Source organism: Camellia sinensis, chromosome 11 (assembly GCF_055761805.1).
Source record: "Camellia sinensis isolate YWXY chromosome 11, ASM5576180v1, whole genome shotgun sequence".
NCBI classification, from domain to species: domain Eukaryota; kingdom Viridiplantae; phylum Streptophyta; class Magnoliopsida; order Ericales; family Theaceae; genus Camellia; species Camellia sinensis.
The window spans coordinates 170,065,511-170,092,595 of record NC_138971.1 but is presented as its reverse complement, the minus strand read 5'-3'; the positions used below and the strand labels follow the sequence as shown (position 1 = coordinate 170,092,595).

Below are 27,085 nucleotides of genomic sequence, written 5' to 3'. Positions count from 1 at the left end.
ACTGCCCTGAACCTACGGAAGAATGTGAGGATTTTCTTCTAAAAGAAAAAAAAAAGGATTGAAGTATACAGTTATGGTGTAGATAGATAGATGTATTTGGTAGTGTGTGAATGAAATATAATAATTATTTTTGATATTAAAAAGTTTGTATAATTTTATTTTTATTTTCTAGTAGAACAGTTGCATAAAAAATTCTATCAATAAGATATTTGTAATTTTTTTAAATGTAAAAGAAATTATATTTTTGACAAGTCCTACAAAATATTATTTATAATTTTTTTATTATCCAAAAATATATTGATTCAACCCGAGTATTTTCGGAAAGGATCGGGTGTATCCGTACCCGGTTCATGGCTTATCAATAACAAAACCACACACAGCTCAGCTCAGCTGAAGCCTCAAAAACCAGATTGAAAAATCACGATACATACAGAGAAACACTCTGATTCCTGATTACCAAACACTGTAATTGATTTGAGAGAGCGAGATTGAGAAGATGAGGCTAAAACTGTACGTTGATCGAATGTCACAACCATCTCGCGCTGTTCTCATCTTCTGCAAGTAATCATATCTCCCTCAAAATTCCCTAATTCATCGATTGAAAAACACTCTTTTGCTCAAATTTATATTTCTATCTGATTTTGTAGGGTAAATGGGATAGATTTTGAGGAGATTAAAGTCGATTTGGTTAAACGTGAACACTTGAATCCTGAATTTAAAGGTGATTGTTTCAATATCTGTTTACATAAAACATATTGTTTCCAAACATTCTTGCTTAATTACATGTGCTTATATGAATGTATGTGCATTAGTGAACTTAATTATCATTTTGTGATTAGCAATCGACTTCGTTACAAACCCATAAAAAAACCATATTTTTTTTTTCAGCTTTTTTTGTTTGGTGATTTTTTTTCCTCAAAATTATGTCAATTTTTTACTTTTACGAGACGAATTTTAAAAAAATTTAAAAATTGAAAAAATCCAAACAAAAAAACCAAAAGAAGAGCCGAAAATGTCACTGTTTTTGACTATTTTTTTTCCCTTGTGTTCTTTTTGGGCTTTTTTCAATTTTCGGTTGGTTTGGTTGAGTAGAACTCAAAAGCTTAAGACTTTTTGAATTTTTAAAAAAATTCACTGAAGACTAAAAAAAGCAAACCCCAAACACTATAGAATTGATTTGCAAAGAAAGAAGGAAAATTGGCATTGTAAAGTCACCAAAACTGATGGATACAGAATTTCAAAACAATGTGAAGTTTATACCTACATATATTTGTATATGCTTACAAATGTATATACAGAACAGACATACATGTGTATTTGATAGGTTAATTCTACTAAAAAGTGGTGAAGGGGACACATCCTGATTCCCGTGTACAGGAAAGTATGAGGAAGTATATGATTAATGTCCTCGTAAAAAAGTATTATGACTGTTTATGAGTAATTTTGTCACTTTTTTCTTCAAGTTTGGTGGCATATGAATGCCACCATATGATATGATAGTAGAGGTAGAGCTTTGAAGTATGTTCCTCTTACCTACATGCATATCTGTCTTGGGGTCTGTATTAATTATTTGGTGTACCACATTAAATACTATGTGGGACTCCCCTGATGAAGTTTGTTCTTTTTGAACTGTTTTACCTACAAAATATTTAGTTAAACCTTAGCATGTACTTCAAGTGAACTTAAAACATACGGTGAAAGCGCTTTTGACAAAAAAAAAGAAAAGAAAGTGCTTTTACTGACAGCCTGAAACAAATATGTGAGGAAGGTACTGACTGAATGCAAATTATTTTTTTTTCCTTTATGCTAATTTCATTTCAGAAATAAACCCTATGAGACAAGTGCCAGCAATAGTTGATGGAAGGTTTAAGCTGTTTGAGAGGTTCGTAGAATTTTCATTCTGCCTCTTCAACTATGGATTAATACTAGTCACTTGGCATTAATGATGTTAAAGATCAATGTGTATTTCTCATGCCTCACAATCTATTTTAGTTTCAAATTTTGGTCACGTCCTAAAATTTATATAAAGAGAGATAGTTTAATATAGTTTTGGCCACATCCTAAAATTTAGATTTGATATATATTTTTTGGCCATATTCAGAATCTCAGATCCTATGATAACTTGGCCTTTTTTTATTTTGACAAATTGGATTCATTGTATAACTGGGAAAATTAGTGGGGCGTAATGCATTTTCACAAATTTTATGTCATTCCTAGGTAGTTGGCCCTTGATTCTGTGTCATTCCTGTAATTGAATGATGAAATTCTAGAAGTTTCATGTCTTACGAAGCCATAAGATATGTATCTGGTTCAAAATGCAAAGTTTAGTTTGCTTATCCCTCCATGGCTTCTGGTTGGTTCAATTCAAGTGTTCTTTGCATAGTTTTTGTATTACTTGGACTCTAGGCATTAAAGGCACTGTTATGCACATTCTCCTAGTGTTCGTATTCTTTTTCATATATGAATTGTAGAGACTGTTGGTCACTGCTATATCTACAAAATTTTGGGATGATGCTCTTCAATCTTTTTGTTCTTTTAACATTCTAAATTATACATTCTGTTTTTAAGCTTATATTGACTATCTTATGCATTTGATATGCTTTGCAGTCATGCAATTCTTAGGTATCTTGCTTGTGCATTTCCTGGAGTAGCTGATCACTGGTGAGAATTGTTGCTTCTTTTTTGCAATTAGTTTTGCCTATAAGGACCTGTGTTATATCAGTACATATTGTGTTAGATACCAATTTCGGACACGAGACAACATGGCATGGGTGTGGTATATGTACACATACCCTACAGTTTTGTCTGTCAAGACTTGGGGAGCACATTCTTGGTTTCCTCAGATTCCTTCCAGTATGTTAACTCAATTTTAAAATGAGGGAAGACACCTACTTCCTGTAGTTAAGCTTGGTGGTGTTCATACCCTTGAATCTGGTTCAAGTTTTTCTAGGAGCTTGGAACTATATTAATTTGTAACTTAGCTAAACAGTAACCTTCTGTAACTTGCCCATTTTTGAAAACTGAAGTTTCCATATATGATATCCTGTCTCGTGAACACTTCAGCTTCCCAGGGTATAGGAGAACCAAACAGGACAAGTTCAACAATTTTTCCATGTTTCTATCCTAAAATTTTGAGGTTTGATAAATATGAGATATGATGTTCACTTAATGTACTTTTTGTTTTTTTACAAAATGCATGTCTATTTCACCTGTAGTATTCATTGCGCATCCCAAAGCTGTTATGTACTTGTGTCTCATATTTGATTATGAAAATCCTAAGTGATTCATGATTAGATCAAGATTTAAATATTCCAATTCCCAAACAATCAAAATACACAATCTAAATCAACAAGCACTTCCGAAAGTGATTTAGATTGTTGTTTTCGAAATAAACAATAAATCGATACAAACGATTTTTATGTGGAAAAACCACAATTGAAGCACATTCAATTGTAATAAAAAATCACGGGCGAAACGCCACTAATCAATCCACTACTGAAGAAAGAAAAATTACAAAGACAACCAACAAATTACCAAACGCATCAAATTTGTCTTCAAGCCTTCTGAAAATCTTTCACCACAGCCTTCGTCTCGGAATTGATCAGTATGAAGTTGAATCCATAGCTTCTAATGTCGAATCAACGACCACGTACAGTATCAAACTCCTTTGATGCTCCACGCTTGAATCTTCGGATTCCACCGAAGAAGAACACTCTTGAATATTAAGAAACAAAGTCCTTGATGTATGTATCTTAGATCATAGGTTTCAAACCCTCTCAAATATATAAAGGAAAACTCACAAAAACTTCAGAGCAAAACTTCAAAAGAAACCCTAAGACTCTGAAAGAAGATCTAGGAAAAAGTAAACCCTAAAATCAGCTTAAAACAGATATATATATATAAAAAACAGAGGTCGCGATCTTCGCTCGAGGGCATGACAGCCCGCTCGAGCGGATTCAGTAAAATACGCGTGTGACCAAACAGGTTTCCGCTCGAGCGCTGGAACACACGCTCGAGCGCAAAATCACACTTCTCAGTATGTTTACAGACATGACCAACTACTGAGATAGCACATATTACGCTCGAGCGCCAATGGTCCCGCTCAAGTGGGAAAGTCAAAAAACAAGAAAAAATTACAACTTTTCAAAACAGAGTTTGTACAAGGATTTGACAATAAAGGGACCTAACAATCTCCCCCTTTGTCAATTCCCGGACAAAACTCTTCTAAACAATTTTCCTTAAAACACAGGCACTAGACAACCCTAACACAACCTATTGAACATTAAGAAAACAAAACTGAAGCCTTACAAAAAGGTTGAGTTACCATCAGTCATCCACCTGTGAATCAGAGAGCAACACAAAAAAACAACTGTGGAACTTCATAAGAATATAACAAATGACTATGAAATAACAAAAGTCCACAAAAACAATAGATATACAAAAAAAAACAAGTATAGCCAAAGTATATCAAAGTATCCAAACCAAACCACCAAATATCCAAACTGTATCATCCACTAAATATCCATACTGTATCATCAAACATTCAAAAATTCTTCCCCTTTTTGGCCGGGAGATAAGGAGCAAAACAGTCCAACAAACAGAGATCTGTGTCAAGCATCAGGGGGAAGAGGAGACTGCTGGATCTGAAGCAAAGAGATAATATGAGCGAGCAGAGTAGTAGTCTGGACGGCGGACTGCTCTAACTGTCCAAGGCAGCCATCGAAGGTATCAAACCAAGCATCTAGAAAACCCAACCGCTGTGTCACAACCTCCTCGAAATGTCGAAGCTGATCATAAAAAGTCCGGGGTGGAACATCATCCTCAGCACCAACTGTGGCAGCATCAATCTCTGCCTCCTCGGCAAGTCCAGCTGCTGTACCTGCGGAAGTACCAATCTTAGAAGACTCCCCCTTGACATGTGCACGACTCTGGGAAACAGTCTTCTTAGTGAAGGGCCTAGATGGAAAGGTATACTCATCATCCTTTAAAACTGGGACTTCAAGCTGGGAAAAGAGACGGTTGATTAAACAACCATAAGGGAGACCTAATTGCTTGTTACCAAAGACAGCAATCATCTTACGAAGAATGAGGGTGGCAAGATCGATGGACATATGACAAGCAATACAGAAAAGAACGAACCCCTGTTCTTGATTGATTTCAGAAGAGTGAGTGGTGACAATAATATTAGCACACAAAATAAGATTAAGCAGTCGAAACTCGAAAAGGAGTTCAAACTGTTTAATCAAAGTGCCCTTGATCCAATTACGAGGAGCACCACACAAAACTTCAACCACGACATTAAAATCACAACTAGGACGAACCGGAAAAGGATAATGTTCCGAAAACACATGGTCAATAATAAGAAGCCCTCTAATAAACTCGGGAGTGATAGAGATGGACTTAGTCTGAACCCACGTGGTGAAGGAAGGACCAATATCATCTATATTCTCAATATTACAGAAAAACTCACGACCCAGTCTAGATTTTGGCGTCCAGAGAAGGACAAAATCAAGACTCCGCCTAATGGATCAAACAAAGGACGGATGGGAATAGACTCGAAGGTATTTGGCTGGACATGACGTTCGAGATGAATAGTCCTAGACGCAAACGACTTTCTGAATAACTTGGCTTGTTTGGCAGAGGGAAATCGATCAGGATTAAACGAAGGACGAGACACTGTAGACTTGCGTCTTTTGAGAGCAGACATGGTGACACCAAACACAACTAAAGCCCAAACAAAACAATCCCCAAAACCAAAGCAACAGAGCACAGCAAACATTAGTAATAGTATTAAAAAAGATATCAAAACCTAGCATAATAACAATGATAGACTCAGAGCATAAGATGAATGACAGTATAATGAAAATAAGGCACTAATTTGTATCCAAAACAAAGCAAATCTGAACCAAACTCACCAAATCAACATATAATTGAGAGATGAGAGAACACAATGAAAGGCATTAGAACAACAACTTAGAACCCTAGAACTATGGACACAGCAGACTACATAAAAACTCAGTGCACTCACCATTAAGAGGAAACCAAGACTCGGTGACAGTACGTGAGGCCAAGGAAACAACCGAAAGACGACCTCTACAAGAGCCGAAAGAATAGAGGAAAAAAACAAAGAGAAAGGGAGGGAGAAACTAACCAAGGTTGAATCAGAGATGAAAGAGGAAGGAGGATGGCAATATTAGGCCCAATGAGGTCGCAAACCAAGCCCTAGCGAAGAGAGATTGAAAAATGGGGAAAAAAAAATGAACTGAAGGGTCGTGGGAGCGAAAATTTTAATCTCTGATTCAACCTTGGTAAGTTTCTCCCTCCCTTTCTCTTTGTTTTTTTCCTCTGTTCTTTCGGCTCTTGTGGAGGTCGTCTTTCGGTTGTTTCTTTTCGTTTTTTTTGTTTATTTTTTTTTTTCTCCTTTGCCTCACACACTGTCACCGAGTCTTGGTTTCCTCTTAATGGTGAGTTTACTGAGTTTTTATGTAGTCTGCTGTGTCCATAGTTCTAGGGTTCTAAGTTGTTGTTCTAATGCCTTTCATTGTGTTCTTTCATCTCTCAATTATATGTTGATTTGGTGAGTTTGGTTCAGATTTGCTAGGTTTTGGATACAAATTAGTGCCTTATTTTCATTATACTGTCATTCATCTTATGCTCTGAGTCTGTCATTGTTATTATGCTAGGTTTTGATATCTTTTTAACACTATTACTAATGTTTGCTATGCTCTGTTGCTTTGGTTTTGGGGATTGTTTTGTTTGGGCTTTAGTTGTGTTTGGTGTCACCATGTCTGCTCTCAAAAGACGCAAGTCTACAGTGTCTCGTCCTTTGTTTAATCCTGATCGATTTCCCTCTGCCAAACAAGCCAAGTTATTCAGAAAGTCGTTTGCATCTAGGACTATTCATCTCGAACATCATGTCCAGCCAAATACCTTCGAGTCTATTCCCATCCGTCCTTTGTTTGATCCATTAGGCGGAGACTTGGTTTTGTCCTTCTCCAAACACCAAAATCTAGACTGGGTCCGTGAGTTTTTCTGCAATATTGAGAATATAAATGATATTGGTCCTTCCTTCACCACGTGGGTTCGGATTAAGTCCATCTCTATCACTCCCGAGTTTATTAGAGGGCTTCTTAGTATTGACCGTGTGTTTCCGGAACATTATCCTTTTCCGATTCGTCCTACTTGTGATTTTAATGTCGTGGCTGAAGTTTTGTGTGGTGTTCCTCGTAATTGGATCAAGGGCACTTTGATTAAACAGTTTGAACTCCTTCCCGAGTTTCGACTGCTTAATCTTATTGTGTGTGCTAATATTATTGTCACCACTCACTCTTCTAAAATCAATCAAGAACAGGGGTTCGTTCTTTTCTGTATTGCTCGTCATATGTCCATCGATCTTTGCCACCCTCATTCTTCGTAAGATGATTGTTGTCTTTGGTAACAAGTAATTAGGTCTCCCTTATGGTTGTTTAATCAACCGTCTCTTGTCCTGGCTTGAAGTCCCAGTTTTAGATGATGATGAGTATACCTTTCCATCTAGGCCCTTCACTAAGAAGACTGTTTCCCAGAGTCGTGCACATGTCAAGGGGGAGTCTTCTAGGGTTGGTACTTCCGCAGGTACAGCAGCTGGATTTGCCGAGGAGGCAGAGATTGATGCTGCCACAGTTGGTGCTGAGGATGATGTTCCACCCCGGACTTTTCATGACCAGCTTTGACATTTCGAGGAGGTTGTGACACAACGGTTGGATTTTTTGGATGCTCGGTTTGATGCCTTCGATGGCCGCCTTGGACAGTTGGAGCAGTCCGCCGTCCAGACTACTACTTAGCTCGCTCATATTATCTCTTTGCTTCAGATCTAGCAGCCTTCTCTTCCCCCTGATGCTTGACACAGATCTCTGTTTGTTGGACTGTTTTACTCTTTGTCTCCCGGCCAAAAAGGGGGAGAATTTTTGAATGTTTGATGATACAGTATGGATATTTGGTGGATGATACAGTTTGGATATTTGGTGGTTTGGTTTGGATACTTTGATATACTTTGGCTATAGTTGTGTTTTTTTTTTTTTTTTAGAAATCTGGTGGGCTTCATAAGTCTGCAAGTTTCCAACCAACTGATCAAGCTTGAGGGTATCAACATTCCGAGCCTCCAATGGCTGTCACTTTTGATTGGAACCTCTCGGGTAAAGACCTCAAAATTTTTCCAACAACTTTAGCTTCAGGGATTTTTTCACCAAGTGTGAAACAGGAATTCACGATGTTACTAAGTTTTGCATAGAAATCATCAAACGTCTCATCATCACGCATAAAAAAGGTTTCAAAGGCAAAGGTGAGACGTTGAAGTTTTGACCTTTTGACAGAAGTAGTACCTTCGCGAATTGTTTCAAGAATGTCCCACGCCTCTTTTGCTACCTCACACGTGCAGATACGACGAAACTCTTCAAGTGTGACGGAGCAAAAAAGGGAATTGAGAACCTTGCTGTTCCAACTCGAGTTTTGATAGTCGGTTGTGTCCCATTTATCAAGGGGTTTGGGAATCTCAATATCATCAATGGTGACAGTAGGTTCACTCCACCCATAGAGCACACAATGCCAAACTTTCTTATCGATGGATTTTAAAAACGCTCTCATACGAGCATTCCAATAAGAATAGTTTGTACCATCAAGTAACGGAGGTCTATGGGTCGAGTTACCTTCACGAATTGAATCCATATCGCCAATCACACAAAATCACACTCCTATAGTTTTGATAAAAAACAAAGAGTGATCTGCTCTGATACCAATTGAAAATCCTCAGTGATTCGTGATTAGATCAAGATTTAAATATTCTAATTTCCAAACAATCAAAATACACAATATAAATCAACAAGCACTACGAAAGTGATTTAAATTGTTGTTTTCGAAATAAACAATAAATTGACACAAACGATTTTTACGTAGAAAAATCACAATTGAAGCACCTTCAATTGTAATAAAAAATCACGAGCGAAATGCTACTAATCAATCCACTACTGAAGAAAGAAAGATTACAAAGACAACCAACAAATTACCAAACGCATCAAATTTGTCTTCAAGCCTTCTGAAAATCTTCCACCACAACCTTCGTCTCGGAATTGATCAGTATGAAGTTGAATCCACAACTTCTAATGTCGAATCAACGACCATGTACAGTATCAAACTCCTTTGATGCTCCACGCTTGAACCTTCGGATTTCACCGAAGAAGAACACTCTTGAATATTAAGAAACAAACTCCTTGATGTATGTATCTTAGATCATAGGTTTCAAACCCTCTCAAATATGTCAAGGAAAACTCACAAAAACTTTAGAGCAAAACTTCAAAAGAAACCCTAAGACTCTTAAAGAAGATCTCGGAAAAAGTAAACCCTAAAATTAGCCTAAAACAGATATATATAGAAAACAGAGGTCGCGATCTCCGCTCGTGGGCATGACAGCCCGCTCGAGCGAATTCAGTAAAATATGCGTGTGACCAAACAGGTTTCCGCTCGAGCGCTGGAACACATGCTCGAGCGCAAAATCACACTTCTCAGTATGTTTACAGACACGACCAACTACTGAGATAGCACATATTACGCTCGAGCGCCAATGGTCCCGCTCGAGCGGGAAAGTCAAAAAACAAGGAAACATTACAACTTTTCAAAACAGAGTTTGTACGAGGATTTGTCAATAAAGGGACCTAACAGATTCTAATATTTATATTCTGCAGCCTGGTTCTTAACAATGTTTTCTGTTAATTCTTAAAGGTATCCATCTGATCTATTCAAAAGGTCAAAGATCGAATCAGTGTTGGATTGGCATCACTCTAATTTACGCCGTGGTGCAGGTATTTTATTCCCAATGTTTTGGTATAGTAATTTTTCACCCTTTTATTTATGTTTTCTAAGGTCTATGTCGTTCTTGATTGATCTTTCCTTTTCAGCTACTTATGTTCTAAATACTACGCTTGCACCTGCGCTTGGCCTTCAATTGAATCCACAAGCTGCTGCTGAAGGTGAAAAACTATTGTTTGCATCACTTGCAAAGATTGAATCTATTTGGTTGAAGGGGAATGGTCGGTTTTTGCTGGGAAGCTCTCAACCATCCGTAGCAGATCTGAGCCTAGTTTGTGAAATAATGCAACTAGAGGTAAATAATTAAAATTATGTTGGTAATAATATTTATGTTTGTGTGTGGTGTGTATCATTTTAAAAAATACAGAAGTTCATCAACTTTGAAGTTGCCTAGCCAAATAAAAAAATTAAAAAAGAAAACAAATATTCAACTTTGAACTTGGAGAATGAAAAGTTTTAAGGAAAATGTCATTGAGAAATCAAAACAGACAAGGCTGGCCTTCAGTTTTTGGGGCCCTAGATGAAGTCCTAACATAGAGTCCTTCATATATTCACGCACACATGCACACATACACACACACACACAAAAAAAAAATCTTTCATATATTTACCAATATTACGTACTAAAATGTACTTGCATGAATAGAAAAATTCAGTTAAGGAAAGACACTAAAATAATTTAAAACTGTCATCAAATAAAAATCGAACAAATTGTAACTATTACATAAACGTTACTTTCCTCTCATTTTGAACTGCAAAATTACTAACTAAACTTGCATAATGTAGAATTGGACCCTTTTTATTCGAGGCCTAATATGTAAACAAATTTTTTATGGACCAAGTATAAGGGCCAGATTTTTGGGGGGCCCTAATTCATAGCAAAAATTTGGGGGCCCTAGGTGTCAGCCTTGCTCACCTATGCCTATGGCTGGCTCTGAATACAGCTAGGGTTTACCATCTAGATTGTCTTGGACATTTGGATCTATACTTTTGGTTAGAGCATGCATTTCTGAAATTCTGATCCTAGATGAATTGATTCCATGACCATGACAAGGACTATGTTACGATTTCGTTGACCAATGGATGAAGGATGGAACATGATCATTATAATTTTTGTCTAACTTATTTTGTTATGTATGTGAAAAAGTTGGAGAATTATCTTAAGATCTCATTGAAGGAAAAATTGTTTGGAATCAGGTTTTGGAAGAGAAGGATCGTGATCGAATATTAAATCCATACAAGAAAGTTCAGCAGTGGATGGAAGATATGAAGCGCGCAACGAGGCCTCATTTTGAGGAAACGCATGGAATCCTCTTCAAAGTGAAAGCAAAGCTACAAAAGCAGCAGTTGTTGGGAGCTAATAATGCAACCAATTCTAGTATAAAAACTTCATTGCAGTCGAAGATGTGAGTACTGTTATGAAATGTATGTTTCAAATCTGTAGTACTCTCTATCTGGTACCGGGGCCTGTGATCATATGGTGAAAGGAAATGTAGACACAGCCAAGCATAAGACTGTTGTACTCGGAACTTTTTATGTTGTTTTTTTGAAATTTGTAGTGGAACTTGTGCATGTGTTGAATAAAAGCCCACCAGATTGGCATTGTTTAAGATTATGAACCTTGGTTTTGTTCAAGATTTTGTAGGGGGGAGAGAGAGAGAGAGAGTGAGAGATCTTAATGGATTGCAAGCATAATCATTCATTTTTATAATTTTTTTCCAGTAAAAGGAACTTAATTAACTAGAAACCAAAACTGAAAGCTAACCCTTTCATATCTTCCATAAAATTAATTTATTAGAGTGATCATATACACTTATGTATAATAGATTTATATGAAAAATTATGGGCTAGCTTTTGGAAAAGGAGTATCAATTTTGTTGGTGTCTCCCAATTTGATGATAAATTATCGAATAAGTTTGACTTCTAACATGTGTGGTATGTTGTTTGAATAATCGGATAATAAATAATCATTTTGTTCCATTTTTTTAGACAATCAATGTTTGTTGTTGTTTTTTATTATTGAGTGAATACACAATCACGTTATAAATCAGATCTATTAAATAATTTTTCTTAATATAACAAAAGATAGTCAAATATTAGAAGAGTTTCAAAATTAATGTAAAGTATTTTGAAATAAAATATTTAAAAAAAAAAATCTTGCACTTTTTAGAAAGAAAAAAAAAAAAATTTATTTGTGTCTCCCAATGAGTTGTTATTAGCTAAACATTTTATGTTACTACCTTGCACCAAAAAAAAAAAGAAAAGAAAAGGGGGGGGGGGGGGGTTTGAAATCAGTAAAGCTAAGAAATCACACAAATCATCAAGAAATTTATCCAAAATAGTAATGAGTGATCCATGTTTTATATTTAAAATGAATTTCAATTGTGATTTTTTTGATTAAATTTTCTGTAATAGAACAATCCTTTACTATTTCATTTGCTTCGGAGGCCAAAATGGTAAATATGTTCTGTTTATATTAGATGCCATGAAAATGGAGAGAGAGAGAGAGAGAGAGAGAGAGAGAGAATCAATTGGTTAGAGCAGAGAAGTGAAGGAGTGAATGCGCTTGGTGATTGAAATATCTTCTTACTGGCTACTATTGTAAGTTTGATTCATTCTATCGCATTTGATTTCAGTTTCGATTGTAAAAACTTGGAGATAATTATGAAAATATTTGACAGTAATTGTTTGAAATTTGAAACTATTTAAAGTGCAAATTGCTCTGCTCTTAGAGAACTTAGAGTTCTTATCATGGTGAATTGTTCCAATTGCATAATTATTCAATTATATGTCTAAATTGAGAGTGGGATATTGGGGAAGAAGAGTAGGGAAAAACCCTTTTGGAGATTAGGAATTTGTCAATTTTCTTTTGCTACAAACAAAAAACCCTTTGACTGATTTTGTTTTTTCTTCTTTTTTTGGCACTGGTTTAACCCATCTAGGGAAGAATAATGATGAGCTTGTGTTTTTGAACATTTGCATAAGATGAGACACCCTAGAGAATGTATTTTTTAGCATGTGCAGAGACTATATTTGACCTTTAATTATCATTTATCAACATTATATATATATTTTTGGAAGCGATTAAGAGCATCTCCAACCCAAACCTTCACCAATTTTTTCAAATAATTTGATTACAAATTTGAGTAAAAAGCTTGATTTGATATGAATTCTCCAATCCTTTCATCAAATTTTCTTCAAAATTAAAATAATAAATAAAATACTCCCCTCTTATCTCAAATTTCACTTTTCATTAAATTTGATAAAAAAACACATCTCCAATGCTTCATCTTTTTAAATTTTCATCGAATTTATATTTGATGATTTCTCAATTTGATGAAAAAGATAACTTTCTCTTGATTTGATGAAAGGATTGGAGATGATTTTTTAGCACTTATTCATGAAAAAAATGAAGGATTGGAGATGCTTTCAGAAATACAAACTTCTGTCCAACAAGAACTAGGTGTGTGATTCATAATCATTAGTCACTAAGTCGGCTTATGTTTTATTTCTTTAGACTCAAAAGTTAAGACTATTGAAACCACTCCTATATACTCATTTGTAATTGGAAAGTGACTTGCAAATAGAAAACTTACACAAAAAACACATCTAGAATGATGTGTCAATGACATTTATGAAATTATGAGGGCAATAGTGGGTGTCAATGGCATTTGTGATTTAGGTTCATGTTTACCCACCACCCACATACTGATGCATTCATCATGCATGTCTCACTCTTTCTAATTCCCTTTACTCAGTTTTTCCTATTGTAAAACATGGCTTTTTTAATTACCAAGTTCCCATTCTATATTTTTCTGAATAGATGCCAATGTTTGGCATTTTTTTTTTTTTAATAATTAGATATCCTATAAAAAGTCTTTGGAGTGATTGAAAGTTATTGATCCAATCCCAACCACCTGCAAGACCAAAACTCTTTCAGAAGAGGTGTGCCAATGGAAACAAAGAGCCAAATGAGAGATGAGAAGTATGCTGCTGATATTTCCTCCATAAGAGAAGCGCAAGTACGCATCAGTCCATTCATACACAAAACACCAGTCCTCTCCTCAGAAACTCTTAATTCTATTGCTGGAAGGAAGCTACACTTTAAATGTGAATGTTTTCAAAAAGGGTGAGAAGCTAAATGATGACGTTATTTTCTACTTATTTTCCAAGTGAAGTATGATTTTGCATTCTTACTATTTTCTATTCACCTTCAAATAGCTTTCCGTGAAACTTAAGGCCTTTCTTTGTGTCCTCTCCCCTGTTGCTTATCAGTGGAGCATTTAAATTTCGTGGTGCATGCAATGCTATATTCTCACTCAATGATGATCAAGCAGCTAAAGGGGTCGTAACTCACAGCAGGTTTGCTCTGCGCCTGTCAATATCCCATAATGTTGATTTTGATTTTTCCCCCCTTGAATGTCCACTGATTAATTACGTCCTTCAAAATTAGTGGTAACCATGCAGCAGCAATATCTTTAGCTGCGAAACTACGGGGCATTGCAGCATACATTGTAATACCCAAAAATGCTCCAAAATGCAAAGTTGAGAATGTCATACGTTACAATGGCCAGGTTATTTGGAGTGAGCCCACTATGAGGTCAAGGGAGGACATGGCAACCAAAGTGTTGCAAGAAACCGGTGCAGTTTTTGTTCATCCATATAATGACGGACGCATCATAAGGTGCTAACTTGCATTTATTTTGTATTTTTGTCGGTTACATGGAATTTTGTCATGTGAATGTCCTCCATAATATTCTTGATTTTTCTCATGATTCCCTATTGGGGATTCTCTTCCATTTCTTGAAAGTCTTTCTTAGCCTATGACCTTGTTCCAGTACATGAAACAAGAACTAAAACGTGGTACACCGTATGCTTTAAAATGTGATATGATAGTGACACATCTAAAAAAAAAAAAAAAGAGGGTATGATAGGCGTAGACAAGGTTCTGAAAAACGGTTGCGGTAGCCGTAACGGTGGCGTTGGCGCGGTTGCGGTTGCGGGGTGTAAAGGCCGTGGTGTAACGGTTGCGGTAACCGGAACCGTGAATTTTTTTATTCTTCGCACAATTTGAAAAAAACTTACTGATACGCATATTTTTTTTCCATGATCATATTTATTGGGTTAAAAATAAATATTGATCAATTTTTATAAATTTTTAAGTATGATCCAATATATTTTATATTTTTAAATCACTATAAACTGAGTTTTTTACATTTTATTTTAATAATTAATAACTTTATATTATACAAAAAATCAATCACTAACTATTATATATATAAAATAAACAATGATAAAAGTAAGAGAATAAATAAGAGCCTAAATATATATATATATATATATATACATATTTTAAACAAGCCAAATAGATAATGACCACACTTATTATTATTATTATTTTCAAATAATATATAAATAGACACACACAAACAAAATGGTTGAGTGATAGCAGCTGAATAGAATAGCATAGGCCTTACAGCTTCAACAAATCAATAACATGTTCTTCATGTTCTCTCTTTTCTCTCTTTATCTCTTGCTCTTCCATTTTCTCTCTTTATCTGCCCTCTTCTCTCTATCCCTCTTCCTCCATTTTCAGCTTTTTTTTGTGTGTTTTTTTGAAAGAAACAGTTTGGAACCGTTATGTAACGGTGCATAACAAGCCGTTACGGCTGTTACGGCGCCGTTACGACCGCTACGGCAGCCGCTACGACCGACACATCTGTGAATCTCAATCACACTGCAAAAGCGGCCGTAACGGGTGGCGGTAACCGCCAAAACCGTTACGTAACGGCGTTACGTAACGGTTGCGGCTGCTTTTTAAAACCTTGGGCGTAGACCTACGTTACAAGGACTCTTTGGAATTTCAAAGGTACCCGTGTCGACACGACACGTCACGGGTGCGGGATACAGTCGGGATACGGCTCTTTACAAATGGATATGGCAGAAGTAACAAAAGAGGAGAGAGCAAAGAGAGAACCTAATCGCCGACTTCGATCTCATCTTCTTTGCTCGATGCTCGGTCTCGATCTCGATTTGCCGACTTCGATCTCATATTCGATCTCATCTTCTTCGCTCGACTTCAATCTCATCTTCTTCGCTAGATGCTACTCTCTCGATCGTCTTCTCTCGTCTCTCGATCTCTTTCTTCTTGTCCTCTTTCGATTTCTCTCGTTGATCTGTCTTCTCTCTCTCTCTCTCACTGATAACAAAAAATCATATCTAATATAAATTATTTATATTATAAAATAATTATATACATAAATTATTATTTTATTTAGTATATATATATATAATAAATCATCTATTTTCAATATTTATATATATATATAATAAAATCATATTAATATAAATTATTTTATGCCTAAAATAATTTTTATATTTTATATTTTAGTGCGATGCCTAAAAAATGCGTAATATTTTTTTGACACATCCATATTTAGCCGTATCTATGTACCAGTGTCTAATTTTTTGGTACTTTTTAGACGTACCTGCGTATCCCTCATTTAAAGGTTTGTCAAGTCCGACATCTAGATACATACTCGCACCTGACACTCATACCCGAGTCCACGTAACGTAGGCGTAGACTTGTATAGATTACAATATTAGTATTTAAGGTACTCCTAGAGGAATTTTCTTTTAAAGATTAGACATCTAATAAAATATAATATAGTATAATTTTTTAAACTGACAATGTAAAAGAAACATTTCTAGGAGCATTATAATCCATTTATTTTCATTTTGTTCTTCCAAAGCTCCAACTCTCCCTAAATTTTACTTCATTATATTTATTTGTTTTTCCCTCCAAGGAAACCTTTAGATTGTGTTTTGATCATGGATTTGGATAATGATTTGGAAAGTAAAAGGAAAAAAGTGTGAACATTTCCCTCATATTTTCTCTTTCCTTTTCCAAATGCTTACCTACGTTACACGGACTCGTCAGTTTTGGCGAAGTACCCGTGTCGACACGACACGACACGGGTACGGGTACGGGATACAGACGACGGGATACGGCATGGAAGAAGTGGATACGGCATGGAAGAGAAGACGTAGAGTAAAGGAGAAGAGAAAGAAACCTGGTCGGCGAGAGGATCCTGATCGGCGACTTCGAACCAGTCGACTTCGATGACCTTTGAACCAGTCGCAGCAGTCGACTTCGATGACCTTCGAACCAGTCGATGACCTTCGAACCAGTCACGTCTCTCACTCGATCGCCTCTTCGGCCAGATCGCGTCTCTCGCCTTCGCTCTCTCTCTCTCTCTCTCTCTCCTTTTTGCCTCTGTCTTATCTTATACATATGTATAGAATAGAAGATATAAGATATAATACGAAGATATGAGATATAATACTTATAATATATATAATATATAAATAATATATAATACTTATATAATATATAATACTTATATTTATAACAGTTAATAAAAAAATACATATATTATATAATATAAAATAAAATAAAATAAAATTAATAAAAACACATTATTTAAAAAATAAATTAAATAATTAATATGTATTAAAAAAAATATTTATTCCTTATTTATTATATTTTTGTTATTTATAATATATATGTCAATTAAAAGTAAAAAAAAAATTATATAGATAAATCAGAAAAATTATCAATAAAAGTAATACACACGATAAAAATAATAAATATATTTAAAAAATAACTATTTAACTTATCTTTATATAATAAACATATTTTAAAAATTAAATATTTAACGTATCCCCGTACCTGTATCCTCGTTTGAATCCATATCCACGTATCCTCAATTTTTAATTTGGGCAAATTACAAACACCTCCCTCGAGGTTTTGTAAAAATACAGATTCCCCCCTGACGTTTGAGAAATTACATCCCACCCCCTGAGGTTTATATTTTCATAACAAATTGCCCCCTGAGGTTTTTATTTTCATACAGATTCCCCCCTAATTTTTTCTAATTTGTTATGAAAATTTGACTCTCAAGGGGCAATTTGTAATTTCTCAAACCTCAGGGGGGAATTTGTATTTTCACCAAACCTCGAGGGGGGTGTTTGTAATTTGCCCTTTTAATTTTGAAGTACCCGACCCCTAGATACGTACCCGCACCCAATACCCGCACCCGAGTCTGTGTAACATAGATGCTTACCCAAATCCAGGATCCAAACACAGCATTAAGGAAATAAATAGGGAAAAATTTGAGATAGTTTTGGACTAAATTTATCATTTCAGAACATGCATTTCAAAATGTAAATCACTACGGTATTAGCATTTTTTGGACAACATTGTCCTCTATTTTTTTTTCTCTCCTGATACATAATAACATTAAGCATTGGTTGGCAGTGGACAAGGCACCATATCGCTGGAGCTTCTGGAGCAGGCCCCACAGATAGACACTATAATAGTTCCTATAAGTGGTTTGGTCAATAACTTGAGGTGTCAAGTTCACATTTCATCTTATACATTGTTTTTCTTGTTAATCTCTGTTTTTCTTTCTACAAATGAAAATTTTAGGAGGCGGTTTGATATCGGGGGTGGCATTGGCTGCCAAGTCCATCAACCCTGCAATTCGAGTTTTGGCTGCTGAACCCAAGGGAGCAAATGATGCGGCTCAATCTAAACGAGCCGGTAGAATTATAACTTTGCCCGAGACAAACACCATTGCTGACGGCCTTCGAGCTTTTCTTGGAGATCTTACCTGGTAAGGCCAAAACTATGTAACCAAAACAATGTGTAGAAGAAAACCTATACTTTGTCTATTTATTCATGGCTCTCCAAATTTATTTACTGTTACGCTATGAAGCATGAGTACGGATACGAGTATTAGTACTGGTACAATAAGGGTATGTCGATATTGTAAAATTCAAAAAGAATAGGGTACAAGTACGGCTTGGTACGCTTGTAAAAAAATATTTATTTTTAATTTAGAGTAATGCAAAAATTAATTAAATGTTTTAATTTGTTAAGATCCAACCTACAATTAACATTTAATGTCAAAAGTAAAGGTATAAATCAAAATTAAATGTCAATATATTAAATAATTTATAAATCGTAGTTTAATTTTAAAATCATATCAAGCATAAAACAAAAAATAAAAAAGAAGTCTAGGGAAAAGAGTTTTATCTCTGTAGTAAAAAAAATATTGTTTCAACTGAGGAACGATACGGCTTGGGTATATACTAGGTACGTCTGAGTACGCCAAAAATTAAGACAAAATTTGAGTATGTGTTTTGTATACTCGGTACGTATGCAGAAGTACCATATGAAGTACCATAAGCGGGTAAATACCTGGTACATGTACGGCAAGTTTTTCGAAGTATCTATGCTTCATATCTGTTACGTTTGGTCAATTTTGTATCAATTACATTTTCTAAATTTTTTAGGAGAATTACAAATAAATGGGAAGATGAAAAGTTAATTACAAAATGTTGGGGTATGAAAAATAATTTTAGTAGACATGGAAGGATGAACAATTATTACAAATAGGTGAGAATTTTATAAAATAACCAAAATACCCTTCCCATTTTATCTTCTCTCTCCCTCTCCCGTGCAAACCCTAACCCCACCACTAGCTAACCTCTCCCTGGCGCTGGCAGCCCCTCTTCCACCTTCCTCTGCCCTCCCCAACCCCTCTTCCATCCTCCCTGACCTCCCACCCCTCTGGGCGTGGCATACAATTTTGTATCAATTTCATATAAAAAAAAGTTCCATACTCTTTTGTAGTTTTAAGATGCTTTGTACATGTCATACACAGCATTTGATGCAATTTATTCGCTTTTAACTTTCTACTTGTTCTGCAGAATTGATCCTTGCTATCTAGGTTGTGCATTTAAATCCGAATTATTGCAACTAAATGTCTTGGAGACCTAACTGTCTTTTATTGGAATCAGGCCTATTGTACGAGATTTTGTTGATGACATCATTACCGTGGAGGATAAGGACATAATAGAAGCGATGAGACTTTGTTATGAGATTCTGAAGGTTGCGGTGGAGCCTAGTGGCGCCATAGGCCTTGCAGCCGTTCTGTCCGATGACTTTAGGAACAATCTAGCGTGGAAGGACTGCAACAACATAGGAATTATACTTTCAGGGGGCAACGTTGATCTGGGCGTACTTTGGGATTCCTTCCTTAAATGAAAGGTATGCTAGTTTTTGCTTGATGGAATCCTCCCACTCTGAACAACTGCAGCGACATAGGAATTTTACTGTATACTTTGGGATTCCATTAAATTATAGGTACATTATTAGTTCTTGATTAATGTTAGTCCTCTTTTGGCAAATAATATTTGCTCTTGGTCGTGAAATGACAATTAAGTTTCCTTTTACGGTGCCATTCTCGTTTCCCCGTTGCACGCATGAAACTTTGCCAAAACTCTGCTGAACAGCAGCATGCATTTCAACTTCTTTTTTTCTTTTCTTTTTTTTGGTAAAGTAAGAAACTGATCCAAACATTCTTGGTGGGGGTGGCATTATCGAGATCTCTACATGACATGGAAGGGTAAAATTCTAGTTATTATTCACTTAGGCCATGTTTGATTCACAACACTAATAGTGAGGTATTAATAATCCTATCAAATTAGTGTGGTATTAGCTATCTCACCCCTACCCCATTACTAATAATCCTACAAATTTGTTGGATTAATTATCCATTGGATTAATAATCCTAAACCAAAATGTCCAAACAAACATAGGATGATTGGGCCCACGGATTAATAATCTCAATCCCATGCTTTAATCCTTCCAATCAAACATACCCTTAGCTTATTACATACTTCATATTCTTCATTGGACTCTAGCAATAGAGAATCTCGAATGGTTACTGCGTCTAGTAATAAATTTGTTTTATCTATAGCATTACTCAATCACAAATAGTAGCATCCATATCGATATTAATTCTTGGGCATATTATTATAAAAATGTTACATATCTAAAATAACATATTCAAAATTTAAATATATAATATAAATTTAAACCTAGTGTATGTGTATACCAAAAAATTATTGGCTATTTCCAAAACATAAATTTAATCCACATAATTAAAATTCTAAACATTTTTTTTTTCTTGAATATATAGCAATGCCTGGTAGACAGCAGTGGACTTGAGAAGAATATGATGGTTCACAAAAAGAGGCAATCAAATTCAGCTAATCGTAACACAAAAACAGAGAACAGCCAATGACCATTTTTAGCATAGAAAACTAGTACTTGAGAACAAGAAAACATAAGCCAATAATTTGTGAGAATGACATCTTAAAGCAAAGACAGCAGCAGACACTAGAGACTGGGATCCAACATTGAAAAACAAAGCAATCCCATAATATTAGAACACATTACACAACAAAATCACATATTCCACTGACCAAAGAGGCTTATATTTCAGACACTAGTCTTCTGTCTCTTAGGGTTCATCATGATAGGCCTCCTCATCTTCTTCATACTCCCCTTCCTCATCCGCAGTTGCATCCTGATACTGCTGGTACTCGGAAACCAAATCATTCATGTTGCTCTCAGCTTCCGTGAACTCCATCTCGTCCATCCCCTCTCCAGTGTACCAATGCAAGAAAGCCTTCCTACGGAACATAGCAGTGAACTGCTCACTGACTCTCCTGAACATTTCTTGGATGGAGGTTGAGTTACCAATGAATGTCGAAGCCATCTTCAGACCGGTTGGAGGGATGTCACAAACAGTTGATTTCACATTGTTGGGGATCCACTCAACGAAATACGATGAGTTCTTGTTCTGAACGGTGATCATTTGTTCGTCGACCTCCTTGGTGCTCATTTTGCCACGGAACATGGCTGATGCTGTGAGGTAGCGGCCATGACGAGGATCAGCAGCACACATCATGTTCTTGGCATCCCACATCTGCTGGGTGAGTTCAGGAACAGTGAGGGCACGGTATTGCTGAGACCCACGAGATGTGAGCGGTGCAAAGCCAACCATGAAGAAGTGGAGCCTTGGGAATGGGATGAGGTTGACTGCAAGCTTGCGGAGATCAGAGTTCAGCTGACCAGGAAACCGGAGGCAACAGGTGACACCACTCATGGTGGCAGAAATCAAATGGTTCAAATCTCCAACTGATCAAAACAATAACATTAGTCTCCAAAGTTAAAATGGTTACTAAACCTGGATCACATTTTGTTATAGAACTCAAGTCCCAAAACATAAAATCACAGTAAATTGTTGTCTATAGTTCCTTTAGATGATGAAAATGGTATAACATTAAAATATAACATTTGTATCACACATCATACAGAAAATAATACAACACAAGCAAGCTGTCAGAGAGCAAAATACACATGCATATATTCCTCCTCCAAGGGCAGGAAAGATGAAGAGAGACTCGTGAAATCACAACTGTATTTGTGCAAAGAAGATAGAAAAGAATCTTTGACTCATCATCACGTGACTTCACATTTATTTCACAAAACCCAAATGATTTCAAATCTTATTTTTCAGTAACAAATGCTTTCAATTTATTTAAAAAATTCATGTTTCATAAAATAGTATTCTTAAACATGCTTCTAGGTCAAAATTTCAAAAAGTCTATAATAAATTTAATACAATTTTTCATTTTATAAAAATAAATTTAATCTTAAAGTTATGCACTATATGACTAACAAGAGATGAGGGAGGTGCATTGTTTAAGAGATAAGTTTAAATATACAACAGACTTTGGGACATATGTTTGCAAACTTCTCGGATTTGGTAAACAACTCTATTCGGTAGTTCCAAAGTTACTACGTAATAAACAAATAGAGAGTCACAGAACATAGGCGAATCATATCTCTAAGTCTCTCAACTAACTAAATAACTAACTAACAAAAGCGAGTCAAATTTTTTCATAAACCCGTAAAAATTCTCACTACATTATTGATTGAAAATACGATATGAACTTGATACCGAAAAATTAACCACTCCAATCAGAATCAACATTCAGAACACCACTAACTACCGCGTTCAAATCAAGAAACAAAAAACACCTCATTCTATTAAGTATATACACTACTAAATTCTGTTTAAATTTACATGTAAAAGAGAAAATTATAAAAACCAACTCGGTAGAGTTTGATTGCTGAGAAAAGTAAAAATACAAAACAAAATCAAAATCAAAATAAAATATTCATTTGATTGTGGTAATTAGAGAAAGAAACTTACAGCTGGGAGTGGTGAGCTTGAGTGTACGGAAGCAAATATCATAGAGAGCCTCGTTGTCCAAAACCATACACTCATCGGCGTTCTCAACTAGCTGATGCACAGAGAGCGTGGCGTTGTAAGGCTCAACCACCGTATCGGACACCTTCGGCGACGGAAACACGGAGAAAGTCAGCATCATCCGATCCGGATACTCCTCCCTAATCTTCGATATCAATAGTGTCCCCATCCCCGATCCAGTACCTCCTCCCAACGAATGACACACCTGAAACCCTAAATCCATCCCAAACACATTTAGCGTTAAGCATTGCTATTAACAGATCAGATCTAGCTTCTACTAGATCAGAAGATTTCTAGTAGAAGCCAGATCTATCTAATCGGTATCCATTGTTGTTGTTGTTGCCAGATCAGATCTAGCTTGCTTGTACTACAATTCTTACCTTGGAGACAGTCACAATTCTCTGCTTCTTTGCGAACGACATCGAGAACCGAGTCGATGAGTTCGGCTCCCTCGGTGTAGTGACCTTTGGCCCAATTGTTGCCGGCGCCGGACTGGCCGAAGACGAAGTTGTCGGGTCGAAAGATCTGGCCGTAGGGACCGGAGCGGACGCTGTCCATGGTGCCCGGTTCGAGATCCATGAGGACGGCTCGGGGAACGAAGCGGCCACAGCTGGCTTCGTTGTAGTAGACATTGACTCGCTCGAGCTGTAGATCGGAGTCACCGTTGTACTTGCCGCTGTAGTCGATCCCGTGCTCTGCACATACCACTTCCCAGAACTTCGCTCCGATCTGGTTCCCGCATTGGCCTCCTTGGATATGCAGAATCTCACGCATCTTTGTAGGGAGAGAGAGAGAGAGAGAGAGAGAGTTGCAGAGAAAGAGAGAGAGTGTGAAAAGCACAGAGGAGAGAGATGGACAGTTTGAGTGATGAAATTAGGGTAAAGTGATATATTATATATACATATATAGGAGGGACATAGCTGTTTCTGTTAACTCCGTTTGATTTTGGATAAATTACATTTTATTTCGTCATTTTCTTATTTTGACCTTTAATTTTTTTCTACTATAACTATTTATGATTCAATTTTTTTTTAATTTAATAATTTATATTTAAAATTAGACAAGAAATAATATATTGATAGTACGGTTGAATTTGTTAAGGATTTTGGCCTTTGACCTGTCTGGTTCAAAAATTATTTATTAATATAATTTTACAAGATTACCGTTTTATTGAGTTTGATCATATTATTCACTTTGTGTGTGATCTACTTGAGCACTTTGATCGGAAGCTTGTACGTCATGTCAAGCATCAATTCAATGGCTCGATTGCTTCACTAGGATGACCGTCGATTTTGAAGAATTAGTGATAAAAAATTAAAAAAAAATTCTTATTCATAGTGCAAAGGTTCCTGAATTTCTTATTCATTTGTTTCATTTTGACTTTCATCAATCTAAAAAAAATTAAAAAAATAATTACGAAATAAAAAATATTTTATTATATATAAATCATGCTTTTATTACAAATTTAAATTTTAATATAATAATATTTTTATTTCATGTGATAATTAATGTGATGTTTTTTTTTTTAAATTTTGAATAGAAATTAATTTTAAAGACAAATTAAGAAAAACTTAAAAGATATATAACTAAAATGAAAAGAAAAATGTAAAAACTAAAGTGAAAAAAATACTAAGAGCAGCCCCACTAGCTTATTTAAATTTTATCCTAAAATATTATTAAAAAATTTATTTCTTATTTTAAGAATCACTTTTTCATTTACTTCTCCCAACTGACTCCCTATTCTTTCTCTATTCTATTAGCAAACTCTCTATTTTTTCTTTATTTTATTAAAATATAATTTTTAATTATAAATTGTAAAAAAAATAAAATCATAAATGTGTACTGCAGTCTCTAAACAAAGCAAAGCAAATATATATATATATATATATATAAGTGAGCTACAATGACTCTAAAAATAAAAAATCACTGTAGCAAAAACTAATTTAAAGAATCATTTAAGAGATCTCATACAAGTGAATAATGAGTCATTTACCTCTTAAAGTTAGTAAGAGCATCTCCAACGGTTCATCTAATGTTTCATCAAATTTGAGTAAAAAAATAATCATTTCCTCAATTTAATACTTCATGCTCCAACGGTTCATCAAATTCTGTATCAAATTCTGTGGGTCGACTAGTTGGTCGACCGATAACTATAAATATATATATATATATTTTTTTTTTTTGCTTGCAGGTGGGTGACTCTTGTGGACATAATTTACAAATTTGTGGGATTATGGAAATTCATCAATTGTTTTGTTTGCAGGTGGGTGACTCTTCAGGTGGGAATATGGAAATTCCGTTGTTTTGTCTTCATCCTTCCCAATTCATCCAAAGACTCTGAATCCATACGCTATTTTGTTTGCAGGTGGGTGACCGGTTGGTTGACCGGCTGGTCGACCGGATAGGCAAAATTTTTTTTTTTTTACCTGTTTGAACCTTTTTTGACCGGTTTGAACCTACCTAATTTAAAGGAAACCGGGCGACCGGTTGGTCAACCGACCGGGTAACTGGTTGGTTGACCGGTGTATCACTTTCAACGGTCAGTAACAGTGATTTGGTAAAATCTGTGTCTTGATCTCAGTTTGATGTCTTGTTTACTGAATTCTCATTTTGGTATGACTTTGGTGCAACCGTTGGAGCGTGAAAAAGTGAGTTTTTTATCAAAATTTAAATATGATGCTGAGTTTAGTTCACCATTGGAGATGGTCTAAGGAGGGAATTTAGGGGCTTTGGTGAGGATGCTCTCACCAAGGATCCTCTAGAGTGAAATTTCCCTAAAGTTTTCTAGAGTGCTATATTGTGTGGTTGAGATTTACTGGCAAGTCACATCAGAAAAATTAATGTGACTTGCCAGTAAATCTCAACCACACAATGTAGCACTCTAGGAAACTTTAGGAAAAAATCACTCTAGAGGATCCTTGCTCGGATGTTCTAATCAAACATAGCACGGGACAACGTGTAATTCAATTTTTGACTGAAGTGTTAACGGCTGGGGCTTGACGGAAGTTTGGTTTTAGTGGGAATTTGAAATTTTGAAATGAGATTTGGGTTGGGTGATGATGTGACAAAGATATGTTTGGTGAGCTCGGGACGTGTCAGGGTTGTAATGGTTGGAATTTTGAAAGGTCCCACTAAGCGGAGCGATTGCTTTTTTAAGCCAATCAAAAAAGATGAAATTACGTCTGTGTCCCTGTTCAAGTAAACTATACCATCGGGGACGCTCGAGTGTCGCCATCGCGTGCGGTGTGCCCCTCTGGCAGACGCACGTGACACGCACAGCAGTGGATCCACCTCTCAGATGATAATTATGGGTCCCACAAAACGTATACTCCATCGGTTTGAAAATCATGGTTTTTATTTTTTATTTTTTTGGAGTATTTAACTTTTTTTTATACTCCCTCTCTCTTAAAATAATGGTTTTTTTTTTAGAGAATTTAATTTTTTTTATAATATAATTATTATATTTGAAAAAAGTTAATTTTCTAAACTTACTCTTTTAATAGTATATTTTTTGAAAATATCAATATCATAATTATATTTTTTATATTGTTTATTAATTTAAAAGAAGGGTAAAATAGAAAATTTATATTATTTTTGTACTTGATTTTTTAAGAGGGACTAATATTTTGGGACAATGAAAAATGGAATAAGAGACTAATATTTTGAGACGGAGAGAGTAGTAAAATTATCATATTTTAAAATATTAATTTTTTAAAATTACACTTTAATAGTCTATATTTTTAAAAATATCAATTGTCATAATTATACCTTTTGTGTTATTAATAATTTAAAAGAAATGTAAAATAGTAAATTCATATTGTTTTATTCATTAATTTTTGAAAATTGACTGATATTTTGAGATAATAAAAAATGAAATAATTGACTAATATTTTAGAACAAAATGAGTATTTTACTTCTTAAAACTTAAAAATACACACACACACACATATATATATATATATATTTAAATTTTATTCTTACATAAAATTTATATAAAAAATTTGACAAAAATGATATGTCAATATATCATTAGGGCACTAAGTTCATAAATC

At 35.3% G+C, this 27,085-nt stretch overlaps 3 protein-coding genes across 8 annotated transcripts; 2 read left to right on the top strand and 1 right to left on the bottom strand.

Annotated features, from left to right (window-relative positions):
- The first annotated feature begins 321 nt into the window (after positions 1–321).
- Positions 322–11,455, top strand: LOC114268295 (glutathione S-transferase T1). The gene is made up of 7 exons (XM_028209429.2): positions 322–561; positions 648–721; positions 1,822–1,882; positions 2,608–2,661; positions 9,754–9,833; positions 9,930–10,135; positions 11,038–11,455. Exons 1-7 carry the CDS (start codon positions 497–499, stop codon positions 11,248–11,250), a joined length of 753 nt encoding a protein of 250 aa, XP_028065230.2. The 5' UTR covers positions 322–496; the 3' UTR covers positions 11,251–11,455.
- Positions 11,456–12,127: 672 nt separating this feature from the next.
- SR (serine racemase) lies at positions 12,128–25,613 on the top strand. Of its 6 annotated transcripts, none has more exons than XM_082896102.1 (8): positions 12,300–12,441; positions 13,702–13,969; positions 14,116–14,202; positions 14,294–14,524; positions 18,161–18,234; positions 18,332–18,518; positions 19,708–19,957; positions 25,297–25,613. In XM_082896102.1, the coding sequence occupies exons 2-7, from the start codon at positions 13,794–13,796 to the stop codon at positions 19,952–19,954; spliced, it is 1,002 nt and encodes a 333-aa protein (XP_082752228.1). In that variant the 5' UTR covers positions 12,300–12,441; positions 13,702–13,793; the 3' UTR covers positions 19,955–19,957; positions 25,297–25,613. The 6 variants fall into 6 exon arrangements, with proteins under 6 accessions (XP_028065232.2, XP_082752228.1, XP_082752230.1 ...); XM_082896104.1 differs by having other exon boundaries at positions 25,225–25,307; XM_082896103.1 differs by lacking the exon at positions 25,297–25,613 and adding an exon at positions 23,380–24,026.
- On the bottom strand, positions 20,984–23,807 carry LOC114268296 (tubulin beta-2 chain). The gene is made up of 3 exons (XM_028209430.2): positions 23,414–23,807; positions 22,977–23,246; positions 20,984–21,895 (listed from the first exon to the last, which is right to left on the bottom strand). Exons 1-3 carry the CDS (start codon positions 23,805–23,807, stop codon positions 21,216–21,218), a joined length of 1,344 nt encoding a protein of 447 aa, XP_028065231.1. The 3' UTR covers positions 20,984–21,215.
- Positions 25,614–27,085: the final 1,472 nt, after the last annotated feature.

Excerpts from the sequence above, each read along its gene's own strand:
- LOC114268295 (XM_028209429.2), top strand. The coding sequence starts at position 497 with ATGAGGCTAAAACTGTACGTTGATCGAATGTCACAACCATCTCGCGCT. Across the intron at positions 562-647 it reads GCTGTTCTCATCTTCTGCAA|GGTAAATGGGATAGATTTTG; the intron begins GTAATCATATCT and ends CTGATTTTGTAG. Across the intron at positions 2,662-9,753 it reads CCTGGAGTAGCTGATCACTG|GTATCCATCTGATCTATTCA; the intron begins GTGAGAATTGTT and ends TAATTCTTAAAG.
- SR (XM_082896102.1), top strand. The coding sequence starts at position 13,794 with ATGGAAACAAAGAGCCAAATGAGAGATGAGAAGTATGCTGCTGATATT. Across the intron at positions 14,203-14,293 it reads GGGGTCGTAACTCACAGCAG|TGGTAACCATGCAGCAGCAA; the intron begins GTTTGCTCTGCG and ends CTTCAAAATTAG. Across the intron at positions 18,519-19,707 it reads TTTCTTGGAGATCTTACCTG|GCCTATTGTACGAGATTTTG; the intron begins GTAAGGCCAAAA and ends TATTGGAATCAG.
- LOC114268296 (XM_028209430.2), bottom strand. The coding sequence starts at position 23,807 with ATGCGTGAGATTCTGCATATCCAAGGAGGCCAATGCGGGAACCAGATC. Across the intron at positions 23,247-23,413 it reads GAATTGTGACTGTCTCCAAG|GGTTTCAGGTGTGTCATTCG; the intron begins GTAAGAATTGTA and ends GGATGGATTTAG. Across the intron at positions 21,896-22,976 it reads CAAGCTCACCACTCCCAGCT|TTGGAGATTTGAACCATTTG; the intron begins GTAAGTTTCTTT and ends TGTTTTGATCAG.